Source organism: Apiospora kogelbergensis (genome assembly GCF_038363985.1).
Source record: "Apiospora kogelbergensis strain CBS 113332 chromosome Unknown utg000007l_segment0_segment0, whole genome shotgun sequence".
In the NCBI taxonomy this organism is placed as follows: domain Eukaryota; kingdom Fungi; phylum Ascomycota; class Sordariomycetes; order Amphisphaeriales; family Apiosporaceae; genus Apiospora; species Apiospora kogelbergensis.
This window is the reverse complement of record NW_027117424.1, coordinates 3286213-3299722: the sequence shown is the minus strand read 5'-3', so window position 1 is coordinate 3299722 and position 13510 is coordinate 3286213. Positions and strand designations below refer to the sequence as shown.

The 13510-nt window shown below is 55.5% G+C and overlaps 6 protein-coding genes across 6 annotated transcripts; 1 reads left to right on the top strand and 5 right to left on the bottom strand.

The window, feature by feature from the left end:
• Nucleotides 1-204: 204 nt before the first annotated feature.
• PG998_011443 (uncharacterized protein) lies at nt 205-1758 on the bottom strand (the record flags this gene model as incomplete). The annotated part of the gene is made up of 2 exons (XM_066878259.1): nt 205-342; nt 421-1758. The coding sequence occupies 2 exons, from the start codon at nt 1756-1758 to the stop codon at nt 205-207; spliced, it is 1476 nt and encodes a 491-aa protein (XP_066727313.1).
• A 1685-nt stretch (nt 1759-3443) lies between these two features.
• PG998_011442 (uncharacterized protein) lies at nt 3444-4648 on the top strand (the record flags this gene model as incomplete). Its single annotated transcript, XM_066878258.1, has 3 exons — nt 3444-3859; nt 3936-4162; nt 4248-4648. 3 exons carry the CDS (start codon nt 3444-3446, stop codon nt 4646-4648), a joined length of 1044 nt encoding a protein of 347 aa, XP_066727312.1.
• A 254-nt stretch (nt 4649-4902) lies between these two features.
• On the bottom strand, nt 4903-5819 carry PG998_011441 (uncharacterized protein; the record flags this gene model as incomplete). The annotated part of the gene is made up of 2 exons (XM_066878257.1): nt 4903-5153; nt 5210-5819. 2 exons carry the CDS (start codon nt 5817-5819, stop codon nt 4903-4905), a joined length of 861 nt encoding a protein of 286 aa, XP_066727311.1.
• A 621-nt stretch (nt 5820-6440) lies between these two features.
• PG998_011440 (uncharacterized protein) lies at nt 6441-7807 on the bottom strand (the record flags this gene model as incomplete). Its single annotated transcript, XM_066878256.1, has 3 exons — nt 6441-6497; nt 6645-7347; nt 7416-7807. 3 exons carry the CDS (start codon nt 7805-7807, stop codon nt 6441-6443), a joined length of 1152 nt encoding a protein of 383 aa, XP_066727310.1.
• A 1587-nt stretch (nt 7808-9394) lies between these two features.
• Nucleotides 9395-9688, bottom strand: PG998_011439 (uncharacterized protein; the record flags this gene model as incomplete). The annotated part of the gene is made up of 2 exons (XM_066878255.1): nt 9395-9481; nt 9554-9688. The coding sequence occupies 2 exons, from the start codon at nt 9686-9688 to the stop codon at nt 9395-9397; spliced, it is 222 nt and encodes a 73-aa protein (XP_066727309.1).
• Nucleotides 9689-10584: 896 nt separating this feature from the next.
• Nucleotides 10585-13098, bottom strand: PG998_011438 (secreted beta-glucosidase adg3; the record flags this gene model as incomplete). Its single annotated transcript, XM_066878254.1, has 1 exon — nt 10585-13098. One exon carries the CDS (start codon nt 13096-13098, stop codon nt 10585-10587), a length of 2514 nt encoding a protein of 837 aa, XP_066727308.1.
• Between the last annotated feature and the right edge of the window lie 412 nt (nt 13099-13510).

Here is a 13510-nt window from a genome sequence, read left to right as displayed (position 1 = left end):
GGACTCGAATATCACAACAATCCCCTGATTCTTCTTTGACATGTCCTGATATCTGAAGCCCCTTAGTGGACTTAATAAATAAATACTCAGCATTCAGCGCCCGGCCAAATTGTAGTCGAGTGGTCAGCTTAATGGATCTATATGAATGGTAACTCTCTCGGTAAACTATAATACTGTAATCTCAATCCGTCTACATAGTGGAACTCAAGGAAGCTCGGGCGCATCGTCCTTGGGCGTCCAGCCAAACATCTTCAAGACACTCATAACACCACCCACCACGTGAAGTATAGCGCGAACACACACAAGGATCACTTTCCCCTTGAAACTGTCCAGATCCGGTAACTGTAATCGAACCTTGTTAGCAGCGGACTTCACATTGTGCAGATAGATGTATAAAGTCTAGTGGGTTGGTTTACTTACCCCTTGGGCGGCACTTTGCTTGACCCACGCAAATGCTCGGGGTATCATGGCGTTCTCGTACACTGCGAGCTGGCGGCGCACTTCCGCATCCGTCACGGTGCCGTCCGCCCTCTTCTTCCTCGCGAGCTCCAGGAGGGGCTCGAGTGCGTCCGCGGTGTCGTGGATGGCTTGGTTGGCGCCCATGCCCCGGTACGGCAGCATGGCGTGGATCGAATCGCCGAGGAGCCAGACCCGCGGGTGCCCGATGCGCGGGTCCAAGGGGCCGCTATTGCTTGTCGCAGCAGCCGACAGCAGCCTCTCCCGCCAGTCGACGGGCGTGTCCGCTTTTGAGTGCCGCCATGGCACACTCTGGATTTCTTCGGCGTCGAGCGCCTCCACCAGTTTCAGGTAGTCGGAACTGAATCCGGATGCACGCAACATGTCTCCCATCAGCCGCTTCTTTTCTAGGCTTGGGAGTTGCGCGGCTTCGGCGGCAGACATACCGTTTTCCCACGCAATGGCCACAAATAGCGAAGCTTGGTCTTCGTCGTAGTCGCTTGGCTTCTTCGTCTCCGCACCGCTCAGGCCACTTCCGGGAGCTTTAGCCCCAGCAGATGGACGCAAGTTGTCAGGAAGATACGCCGCGGAGAAAATTTTGGCATTGGAAGATGCGGCGTAGATGGTGCCTTTCTCGATGAGGGGCCTTGGCAGGTCCCGGAGGACGTTCCAAGGGAGGTGGCACTTTCCGAGGAACCCGCCTTCCCCAGCCTTTGGTTTCTCTTCGATTATGTTGTTCAGTCCCACCTGCCTGTTGGTCCGACTGCCGCTCCCCTCGGCCGAAATCAGAATATCGCATTCCTGGCTAGACCCGTCTTCAAAATAGACGCGGATGCGACTGCTTGTCTTGTGGTCGTCGTCCGTTGATGAGTCCACAACGTCGAACCCCGTGAACTTCATGCCGTAGCGCATGACGCTGCGGGCGCGCAGGGGCGCCTGGAGGAAGTCGCGCAGACGCGCTCGGCCGACGGGGGCGCTCTTCTGGTAGGCCGGGAACTTGCTGAGGTCCAGGACGAGGTCCATGTTGGGGTTGAAGATGGCGGGGGCGGACGAGACGACGCCGCCGGACCGGCCGAAGCAGCCGAGGCAGTCGGCGTACTGGGGCGCCGTCAGGCAGGCGCGGAAGCCGACGAGCGCGTGGGCGCCCAGGCGGATCTGGTAGCCGTCGCGGCGATCGGCCTCGGTGTCGCGCTCGTAGATGGTGACGTCGACGAGGCCGTCGTCGGCTTGGTTCACGAGGCCGTTGGCCAGACAGGCGCCAGACAGGCCGCCGCCGACGATGACGACTTGGAGAGGAGCCATGTGAATAGAGATGTCGTTCTGAGAGGAGATGGGCAGAAAGAAAAGCAGAAGATCAGTAGTGCCAGTAGCCAGGCTAGTTGCAACTATCGTGCGACAACTAAGAGGTTCTTCATCCAAAGCCTCGGGTGGGGGACGAGACTAGCTCCCCCACCGGCCCGTCCCGATGGACCGGATTGAACTAGTTGCCTTCTTCGCGAATAGGCTTTGCTTGGCGACTTGATGTTATAGTCATGATTCACGGCTCTTTTGGGATGTAAGGGATCGTATACCGATAAGGGTTCTAATCGGGCCACTTGTAAGCTAGCATGAGTAATCTGAAAGCGCTCGCCCTGCAGGGGGTCTTCACAACCTGGAACGAAGCCGAACCAAGAACGTATGTTTGATTGGTCGCCTGGTTTTGCTTTGCATGCACCTACTTGCAGAATGCCGACAAAAGCGCTCCAACGAAACGGTTAGTAGCGTTACTTTGCAGGCAGCGATCGGAAAAGATCCAACTCGGCCTGCTCGGGGTCTTCAGCACATGCTGTGGAGTACGACTGCCATGGAATACAGAACAACCCGAGAAAGTTCTGGCACAGCTTCAACATGCTTGCTGTACCTACCTAATTGAAGCAAGGGTGCAATTCATGCGAATTCAGTCTGTTTTCCCGCCGGGAATAAGCCAAATCAGGGCCTGGGCAGGTTCTGGGCAGGTTGGGGTCCATTGCCCCTGCATGTCATCTTACATGCCAGCGAGTCATGGGCAAGGTGTGATTGGGACAAGACGGTTTGATTAGGCAACGATTTATCTATGTATGTAAGCGTCGCATCCTTCAACGCTAAGCTCTAGACCTCCACCGTTCCCTGATGTGGTCGCAAAAGGAATTACATACACACTTGAAGTGCAAATCTCCCCAAGACAACATGCCTCGTACCTCGTGTCTCATGCCGGCGCCCGCCCCGTCTTCTCGTAGGGCATAGACCCGGCAATGAATCAAGAGAGGCCTGGCCAGGCTGGAAGCGGTATAGGCGGGTCGGATCACACCACCCGCTGCACAATTGTCCTTATCGACGCCCCACATGCTGTGTCCTATTAATAATTATGTTCCACTCGTGCACTGGATCTGAATTCTTGATCTGTACCGAGTACTGGGAGTGTTGTCCGTTGCATCTGTGTCTCGATTTCCCTGGACGGAACGAAGTCCAGAGCCTCACGATACGAGGCCCCCAAAGCGGCTTATCAACCTGTGCCACCCTCATGAGACACTGCCAATACCAGTGCCAGAAGGCGCTGGCTCGTTAAGAAGAAAGCATGGGTGCGTTAGTAAGGCCCTGCAGGTGTGCACTATTGCGCCAGCGATGCTCCACCAGAACCCCAGCTTCTCGTCGCCCATTGGCATCGCCGAGGCCTCAAATCCACCACACCCGACATGGGGGCGGCACAAAAGTACCGAGATGGGCATAGCTGAGCGGATCATCAAAAGGAACTGCGGCCAGCCATGCCTGATGCCCTCGGGACCGTTACTTTTCCTTAACTGTCGCCCTTTTCTCCCGCCCAGCCCAGCCTGCATACTCTCCTCTTGGTCTCGCTGCCACAAGGAGAAGCAACAAAAGCCAGCCCGTGGAGTGCACACATTGCAATTCTTTGCCATCAAGCGAACCTAGTTGTCCTTCGACACAACTCTTCCTGCTCTGCTCTGCCCAGCATGTTGTCACTAGCAGGCCCACTCGTCGCGGCCCTAGCCGGCGCGACAGCCGTAGCGGCGCAAACGAAGACGCCCGCGCCCGAGACCGCGCCCACGCCGACGACGGGGACGCCGGTCTTTTCGGTCCTCACCATCACGCTGCAGGCGCTGACGACCAAGTTCACGCCGCCGCCCAAGTGCATGGAGAGCCACCTGAGCATGATGTCGCCGCCCAAGTACGAAATCTGGCTGAACGAGCCCCAGCCCGTGCCCGGCGAGACGCACGGGGAGTGCTACCCGTCCGAGTTCATGCAGGGCTACAAGAGCATGGCCAACTCGTCGAGCTCCATCGCGCCCTTTTTCAAGCCCCTCGTCTGCCCCGAGGGCTGGCATACGGCCTCGGAATGGCCCAACGGCTACATCGCTTGCTGCAATTCGTGAGTGCTGCTGACTGACCGCGGGGACCCTGAGAAAGAAAGGGGAAGGCAAGGCTGACTCTGAGGAACCTTCTAGTGGTTACAATCTCGTTCTCCCCACAACGACGGCGGATCCCGAGAGGCCCGCGTACGGAGGGACGTGCTACAGCAACTTCCTCGTCGGCCAGACGGTGAACGTCACCAAGTACGGCCCATCGAGCATGAGCGGCACTGGCTTGTTCCCCGCCACCTCGGTAGCCGATCAGGCGTATGCGCATCTCATGGACGGTTACAAGATGGATGCCAATTCACCCAGCAGTGTAAGTTTTCATTTCCTTTCTTGTTCCTGTAATCCTTTCCCTTCGACCAAGCTCCGTACAGAAACGTGACTGACACGAAAGATGTGCAGGATACCCCCACTCCGGACTCAACGGGGGCGCCATCGCCGGCATCGTCATCGGCGTAGTTGCGGCGCTCATCGCAATCGCCTTGGCCGTATTCCTCCTCTTCCGCCGGCGCCGACAACTGCAGCCGCAAGCCGGCCATGACCATGGTGCCCCTGCCGTCGCCCAGTCCGGCTACGCACCGTCGGATCAGACGAACGCGCAGAAAGACGTCATCAGCCCGACTACGACTGCATACTCGCACGACCCGTCGGCGGGAGGCAATGCTCAATGGCAGCAGCCGCCGAGCCACGAGCTCGACCCGCGGGCGCGCGCCGCTGAGCTGGAGAGCGCACATCTTCAGGGTGAATTGGAGTCTAATTGGCATGGACACGAACTAGAATCCAACTACCAACGTAACCACTAGACTTCTCTTTCCGGGAGTTGACGTGTCTAAAAAGATGTCATGAATGGACGGGCTTTCTTTACCTATTTTCATTGGAGGGAGGAACAGCAATGATACATGGCCATCGGGATTGTGCTTTAGCGAAATTTATCTTCAATACCCCCTAAAAGCTTTATCCGGCGTTTATTGAGTCAACTAGAAAGTCTCCATACGTGAACGCGTCCGACCTCGGAGATACAAGCTCATCATTGCTTCGAATCAACCAGACTTAGACTCTAGACCGTCATGCGGAACTTGAGCACATCCCGCTTAACCACATCCTCCTGCTTCCCCTCGAACTCCTCCATATCCCAGTTAGCCTCCAGGTACCGCCCCGAAAGCCACGCCCGCCTCTCCTTGGCGATCCACACGAACGTGTCCGCCGGCAGCTCCGGCGCGTCCGTCAGGAGGTGGTGGTAGTTCGCCGGCAGCCCGAGCGCGAGCTCGGTGTGGATGCACCCGGGGTGCACGGTGACGGCGACGAGCCCTGGTCCCGGTACTCGAGCGCCGCGAACTCGGTCAGCCGGCACACGGCGAACTTGCTCGTCTGGTACGCCGACATGGCCGGCACGACGTGGTGCGCGCCCGCCGACCCGACGTTGATGACGGTCCGGGCCGAGGGGGAGCGCAGCACCAGCGGCAGGAACTGCCGCGACACCCGGTACAGGCCCTTGAGGTTCACCTCGGCGCAGTGCAGCCAGTCGGCCGCGTCAGCCTCGCCCATCCGGTCGGCGCCCGCCGGCAGGTAGCCTGCGTTGTTGACGAGGGTGTCCACGACGCCGCCGAAGCGGTCCGCCACCGTGGCCGCGGCGGCCTCGACGCTCGCGTTGTCCGTCACGTCGACGGCGAGGGCCAGGACGTCGAGCTCGGCACTGCCAGCACGGGCGGTTTCCGTGGCCTCCTTCCTGAGCTCGGCGGCGAGGCCCTCTGGTGCGGACCGCGCGGTGATGACGAGGCGCCGACACCCCGCCCGGACGAAGCTGAAGGTGGCGGCGCGGCCTATGCCCCGCGAGGCCCCGGTGATGACGACGGTCTGGCCCGAGAGGTCGGCCTTGGCGGGGTCGATGAAGGGGTAGGGTTTCGAGTGGCGCTTCTTGCAGAAGCCGGCCACAACCTCGGCGTTGGTTGTGAAGTGTTCGCTAACGGCAGACATGTTGACTGGTAAAGGTATTTAACGTACGGGTTCTGTTCGACGTGAGTGGGATACGTTTTCGAAGAGATGTGCTACACCTACTGTCCTGGCCTTTCGTCTCTAAGACAATTGTCACATATAAGGGGCAATATTCTTAAAAAAAGGATCGAAACAACCTCACTGTTGTTACCACTATAACTGCCGCTATTATCGTTAAGGCCGTTAATGCCGTTCGTTAATGCCGTGGGTTTCGCATCAGGGCTATAGCACTAGTCTTTTAAAAAGGTCCGCTTCTGGTGTTTATATACGATTCCGACATGAGCGGCCAAGACCGGGGCACAGTCGGTGAGGAAACCTGAAGAAATGTCGTGCGTAATACATAGCGGTATTCTGGATCTGAACCCCTCCTTGACGGGCGTATGATGCATGGGCAACCCATAAAACCGCTGGCAAATGCCCGGACTCGTATGCCTAAAAGAGACACACTGACACAACCCAAGCCTTACAAGTGGGGGACAGTATCACAACCAGCTGCTAGACGTGGTGTTGGAAAACCCCCATGGCCACGCTAAAGCCCGATCATCGGGGTTTGCTTGGCCTAAAATCCATCAGGGGCGGTGGAGCTAACGGCGACGGTATGCATTAGCGTCCGCAACTATCTTCATCTCCAGGCTGCATAGCCTCAGCCCCCAGGATATCCTGTGCCTCATTCATGGCATCACCCGAGGGCATATTGACAATCATCAAGTATAAAATCCCCTTGAGAGAGGCTCTGTTAGTCAAAGCGTGCATGGTCCGCGTGGCAGAGCAGAAGGGAAGACAAATGTGTAACAGACTTTGACTTACAGATTTTATCTTACGTTCCTTTGGCTCTCTGTCCGGATGCTTTCTCTGTCTCTTCTCCGCCTTGCGCTCCTGTTTCTCTGATTTCCTCTCCTGCTTCGCTTCTCGCTTCTGTTGCTTCTTGATGTCTTTCGAGTTCAGCTCCGCCTTCGGGTCGAGAAGAGAGCTGATTAAGCTCGTGGGGTTCTTCTTTTGCTGTATTAGGGGTAGAGTGTATTGATTAAAATCAGCCAAAATCATATGGAATCTCATGGGGGACGGGGGTCCTTGACTTACAAATTTCACTTGAGCCTTGAGATCTTGACGGGTCTGAAGAGACGCAGCAGTATTGGCAAGCTTCTTCCAAAAGCCGTTTCCGTTCACACTAGGCGCCGCACTTACACCACCGTACTTACTGTCATCGCTGTCGGTATCTTCATAGGCCGGTGGTGGCTCGTTACGGGGGTCAAAGAAGACCAGCTCGGCAGATACGGGGAACTGCGCGGCGCCTAGGATCCCATCGTGGGCTCGAAACCTGGCTTGCGAATGGCCAGCTTCGATTGGTGTTTCTGGGGGGCTGACGGGGCCAGGGGCAGCATTATGCTCGGTACCGAGGTCAAACTGTACAACGTTGCTGCGCGAGTTGATGTCATAGGCCATGATGAGGCAATAAAGACCATGGGGTCCGAAGAGCTCGTCGTTCATCTTCTTCAGATAATTGTTCTGGCTGTTTGGAGGAATTAATAATGAAAGGTAATTGATGTGAGTTCTTTCGGCGTGTTGAAGACAACATACCCCGACCTCGCCGCGACTTCCTTGACGACCCCCGCCACGACTTGCACACCCAGCCCGACTACCCCGGCGACGGGAGTGACCGACATCGGAACCGCACCCACCGCCGCGCCCGCAAGGTTGACGGCGCTGACGATGGGGTGCCCGGCGACGGCCACGTTGAGCCCGTCAATGAAGGCGAGGAAGGTGGTCTGGTCGATACCGCAGGTGAGTAGGTCAGGCGCATAGGCCCGGATGAAGCCCCGGTCGCGATGCTTGGGGCGTCGCTGGGGTATGATGACGACGTGGGGGAGCTTTCCGGGCGATGCACTTTCAACTGCCGAGCCTATGGAGGAGGCGGTTTCGACTTGGTTCACCGGCGGAGGGGAGCCATGAGAGGCGGATGCTTGCGCCATGTTGGAGGTGAATACTGTCAAGTCATAGCGTCACTTCATTTCCCAGCACTTGGTAGCTATCCGCATCTTTATACGGCTTGAGTGCTGATATTCAGCAAGTTGGAAGGCGACATGTCACAGAGCAATATTGTAGAGGCCCCTTTCTCTGATTGGTGGGTGAAGCTGGGCCTACGCGTCTCGTGGTATAATGCCCAATCCGGTAATAAGGGTTGTAAGCTGATGACATAAGCTCGGAGATCATTTCCCATTTTCCAGACAATTGCGCAAGGGTCGTTAGTCTTTGGAGAGAGCTTGGTCCAACTTTTTCTCGTGAGCGACCGAGCTGAAGTCGCTGCATGATTTATTAGACTCCAATAAGGGCGTCTCTTTCCAACAAATAAGAACCATCGCCTGGTTAGCTCAATCGGTAGAGCGTGAGACTCTTAGGTAAAGACCTATAGTCTTACACACTAGAGATCCTATCTCAGAGTTTATCTCAAGGCTGCGGGTTCGACCCCCGCATCGGGCTCAATTCCCGATGCGCCCTATTCAATAGGGCACGTCACTTTTTGCACTCGTTTCATTACCATCTGTCTGGAACCCATTTCTTTCTCAATTTTTATTTATTTAAGATACCCATTTGTTTTGGCACGGTGTAACAAACCATATGCTTGTGATAGGGGCCGTCAGCCCATTGCCTTGTTGGGAGGAGGGCCATGAGTTAGCAATTGGACCAGGACAGGTGTAGGGGAGAAGATAATGTTTTTCTTCTTTTATTATGTGCTTACACCCTTGTCGCTCAATACCACCCACTGTGCGGTAGACAAAGCCACATATCAGTTCCCTGAGTACAGTTCAATCCTCCGCAGCAATCAATGTCGAACTCGCATGGGCTGTCAAGGGTGTAACACTAATACAGAAGAGTCGCGACTTAGATTAGCAAGGCCAAGCCAGTGCCGAGAAGGAGCGGGTCGTAAATCAGGCCAGGGGGATAGGGGTTAGTTTACATCATGGCGGGGGACATGAATGTCGCTGTTAGTGGCTGTTTGTATGGCCTCATCATGACCATCATCGCCCATGGGACTGGAGGGCATGGCGCCGCCCAGCTGGCACACTATAGCGAGTGGGAGGAATAGACGGCAGGTATGCATTGTGGAAAGCAAATGTTGAGGTGGCGTTCAAGCACAATATGTGGGTTGCGTAGAGAGATGACGGTATTTCGATTCGACAACAGGGGAAGGGAACGGGAAGAGGATTTGGATGTGAGGTCGGCTTCTTATGAATTTACAGTCGTCGATTCGGTTACCAGCCTCGTCAATCGAGCGTGGTGGCACGCTCCGACCGGCCACAAGGTTTGCCCAAGCAAGCAGCAACCAAGCCAAAGACTGGCAGCCACGTGAGCCGGGTGATACATATTGGTACGACAACAGACAATGGGACATGGTGGACGGCGCACCTGGGCAGGGCGAGTTCAGACGGATTTCTTTTTGGGTTGCATAAACGAAAGAATTATATGTGACGAGTGAGTGACAGCTAAACCAGCTCCCAATACCCCTTTCACCTTAAGAACCACTGCCTCGCTTCCACCGTCCTACCCTGGGCCTCCTATCACACACACTGTCCATTCTTATGGTTGCAAGCGTATGGATTGCAGCATTCCGAGTCAAGAGTGCAGCTCGCGTAGACGGGCAAACACTATGGCCAGTCAGTAAGGATCACCAGAGTGTGTATCATTGCAGGAGGACGGCTATCTCAGCAGTATCTTACCCTCTTCTCGATAACAAGTTCATCGTTGTCACGACGGGCGGGTAGATCGACGTCGTTGCCACTAGCGACGGTAGGCATGGCGAGGGCCGAGCCCAACAAGGAGAGGAGGATGAAGGGAGCACCGCGGAAGAGCATGTTGGACGTATTTCGGTTCTTCGTCAGATGGGGAAGTAGAGAGTAAATTGAGAGTGTTGTAAGTCGTAGGAGATACGATAGAGTTGCTGGGGGACTTTCTCGACACAAGCGATTTCCCTACAGGATGAAATACGCGCCTTTTATACATCGACATCTGAATATATCAAGAACACCATCATTTCCCGTGTCTCCTTCATTGATAATCTTCTGGCTTACGTGAGGCTATACTATATATGCGCTGTGACGCAGCTAGGGATGATTATTCAAATCGACATCAGTGATGTCCGGCATATGGACTACTTGTACGGAAAGGTGGTGTGGATAAATGCAACCATGACTTTTGCGCTCTATTCCTTATTAGCAATGTTTCCTCATCAGGATTTCCTTCGCCACGAATATAGGAAGTGGTTTGCGAGCCAGAAGCAACCACGTAGATTACATTAATCAATATGCAGTCTATTAATAGACGTAATCTGACCTGTTAAGATGGACCATAAGCACAAAGATAATCCCATATCATGCCTCACACAGTAAATAACCATCACTTGATCGTTGTTCACATGAAAAGATGACAGCCTTACCTTCTCTTTTTGTTATTATGTTTCGGTACGATGTCGAGCTATTAGCAACGACAGCCTTACCTTGCGTACCGAAAGCGACGGAGACACTACGAACCCCATGGATATTCACGGACGCTCGAGTCCAACTATGGGAGGTGCGACAGAGCACTCCCAGGAAGGATAAGTTACTTTCAAAAATTGCATTACTACTTTTACATAACATGAGATCATACAGATGACAACAAACGGCGCGCCTTTGTCCTCGCAACGCTTCCGAGCCCATACTTTTTGAAATACGTAGATACATACACATCTCCCCATGAACAAAGCAGTGCTTTAGTCGATTTCCTTCAGGACCTCTGCGATATTTCGACTCCGCAACTTCTTGCCGCCCTTGGTCCGACGCACGCCATACACGGCGCCCTTACCGCCCATCATACTGGTCGCGCCACCCTCGGTAGCCTTGTAGATGCCGCCCGAGTCGGCGTCGAGGTTGATGACGCGCGCCTTGTCCTTCGTGGCGTTGGCGGCCTTGGCCCGGCGGTCGCGGACGCCGCCGTCGCCCGTCGAGACACCGCCCTTGCCGAGGCGCGCCGTCCGCACGACGCGCGTCTTGGCGCCCAGGGCCCAGAGGTCACCCCAACGCGACTTGCGCGCGTCGTGGTAGGCCTGTTTGCTGTAGCTCTTAGGGACCGTCCAGCGCTCGATGGTGCCGGACGGAGTGCAGAGATCCAAGGTGACGTGGCCGTGTCTCTTGATCGGGGGCATGATGCTCCGGGGCAGAGTGAACGGGTTCGGCGCTTGCTCTGCGTTTTCGTAGCCAGCAAAGGCAGCCGCGGTATCGTCTTTTCCTTGTGTCGGGGGCTGCGCCGGAGCGGGCGAGGTGGCCGTGTTGCCGCGCTGGACGGCCACGTAGGAGAAGTCGATATCTTCATGGTTGTAGTGGCTGGCACTAAGAATTCTCTGCAGGAAAGGCGGCCGGATGAAGCGCTGGCTGAAGCGGCAATAGTCTTTGCGACCGAAGGCAGTACCGGGCTCCTGGTACATAGGGCACTTCTTGTGCGTGGTGCAAGGAGCAATGATCATACCGGGCTCACGAACGCGCCGGGTCTCTTGCGGATGTCGAACCTCGGGTTGCGGCTGAGAGGTCGGAGACTCAATGAAGTCATCCAAAAGACGCTGACGAGCATCAGCTACTGCTTCAAAGCCACGGGGATGACCTTTTTCGAGGATGATGAGAATGCCGCCCTCAGGCGAGAGCATCTCCCACAAGTTATCGATAAACTCCCTGCGCTTGTAGCCTTCTTTAGTTGGCATAAGTTGATGCGACGCAATAATAACATCGTAGCACTTTCGCGGTTGGGGTACCTCAGTGTCGCTCATCTCCCCTTCAAGGACTCCAGAATGCAGGTAGTCGGGTAGACGAGGCAGGAAAGTCGTATTGTGCAGGAATCGAGAGATGCGATGGCGCAAGTGATTCGACCCCACGACCACCGTCTTCTTGCTAGGCGGTCCGAAGGCGGCCTTTCCCTCTGCCCCATGCAACAGCTCCCACTCGGTCCGTAGCACCCTTTCCCACGCGACCAGACCAGCACCGGCAGCACCAACGTCGAGCACTCGCGGTCCCTCTCCGTCGCCTCGGCCAAAGAGGCCATGAATCCACTCGCGGCCCATGCGTTTCCGTAGGTCCACAAGAATGCTCATGACGGAGGCATACATGCCAGGCAAGTTAATGGCCATGAATGTGTCTGCATCAATTTCGCGCATATTGTGGTGACCAGCCTCGACAGGGATGGCCTTCTGGCCCTTGGCTGACTGAGGGGTGGCAACAGAGTCTGGCATCCCGACACCGCCGTAGGCTTTCTCAGCAGCCTCTCGGACGTGTGTCATATTGGTACGTGCCAATAGAGCCGCGATAGGTTTTACAAGGCCGTTTTGGGGCAAGTAAACGGTGCTGGGGTTTCCTCTCCACTGGTTGACTTTCGTGTAGGGGTGGACACGATGATCCGGGTCGAATTCTGGATCAAACTCGGCATCCGGGACACCCTCGTCCTCTTTTTCAATATCTTCCTCCTCCTCCTCTGGGTATTCTTCCTGCTCCAAAGGCTCCTCTTGCCCCTGCAGGGGGTCTTCCACGGCCGGTTGCAAGCTAGCGCGTTCAAAGTCTTTCTGAAGCTTCATAAGGGCATCGAACTCGCGCTTGTTCTTGGCGACGGCTATGATGTGGTCAATTCCACTATCCGAAGGGATCGAAGTGTCTTCAGCGCCCGTTTCTGTCGACAGTGCTCCGTTGCCAACTGGGACCTCGTCTTCGGCAGGGGGCGGGACATGGTATTCGATCGACTCGATCTCCCCATCCTCATTTTCCCGGAGCAGGGTATGCTTGGTTGGTTCATAGACGTATTCGCCGTGCGCCTCGTTCAGGAAAAACTTCTCGATTGGCATTCCCACATCTTCGGGTAGTGTTTCTCGTAAGGGCGGGCCATAGAAGCGAGTGTAGAGCTTCAGCTCCTCCTCGTTCAGATAGCCGCGGGGTAGAGTGTCGCCGAATTGCGCTTTGGCCTGGCGCACGACCAGCTCGATATCGTCGGGTTTCTCTGCGCTTTCCACGGGCACATCGGGCGAAGTGGACTTGTTCGAATCTTCGTTGGCGTCTTGAGACAACATGCGTGTAAAGGAGAGGTTCCGGGTAGAGGTGGCTGCCCCAATTGCTTGTCGAGTCTTGGATAGCCTCCATGCCGCGGGCTGTTGGGGCCGGATAGAGGTGGTGGCGAAGCCATGTTCGAATAAGTTCAGCAGCTGTGCCCTGCACCGCGGGCAGGCCTTCTGCGCTTTCCTGGCTGCCAGCATTTTGGCAAGGAATCAAATAAAACCCCAATAGAAACAACCACGGAGGAGCAGAATGATGTTACGAATCAGAAAGAGTTTCTGCGACCGGGTAGAAAATTAGGTCTGCATGTTGGATGTCGCAAGACCCTGGGAATTTGGATAAGCTGGAAACCCCATCTGCCCATTGGTTTCTTCTTCTGACGTGGGGCCCGTGCTAGAAGAGAGATCGTCGCCTCTCAGAACCTTTGGTGGGGGCAGCCAGCAGCATATGCCCCCCAATTGACAGACGCTATGGAGTAACGTTTTGTCCATGTAGTTCTGATGCAACAGTGAGTGGGAGTACTCTATCACGATGGTCCAGATTTACTCGATGACGTGATACAAAGCAAAGCAAGAACCATGCAGTGCATTCTCATCGCAAGCGTAAGCATGC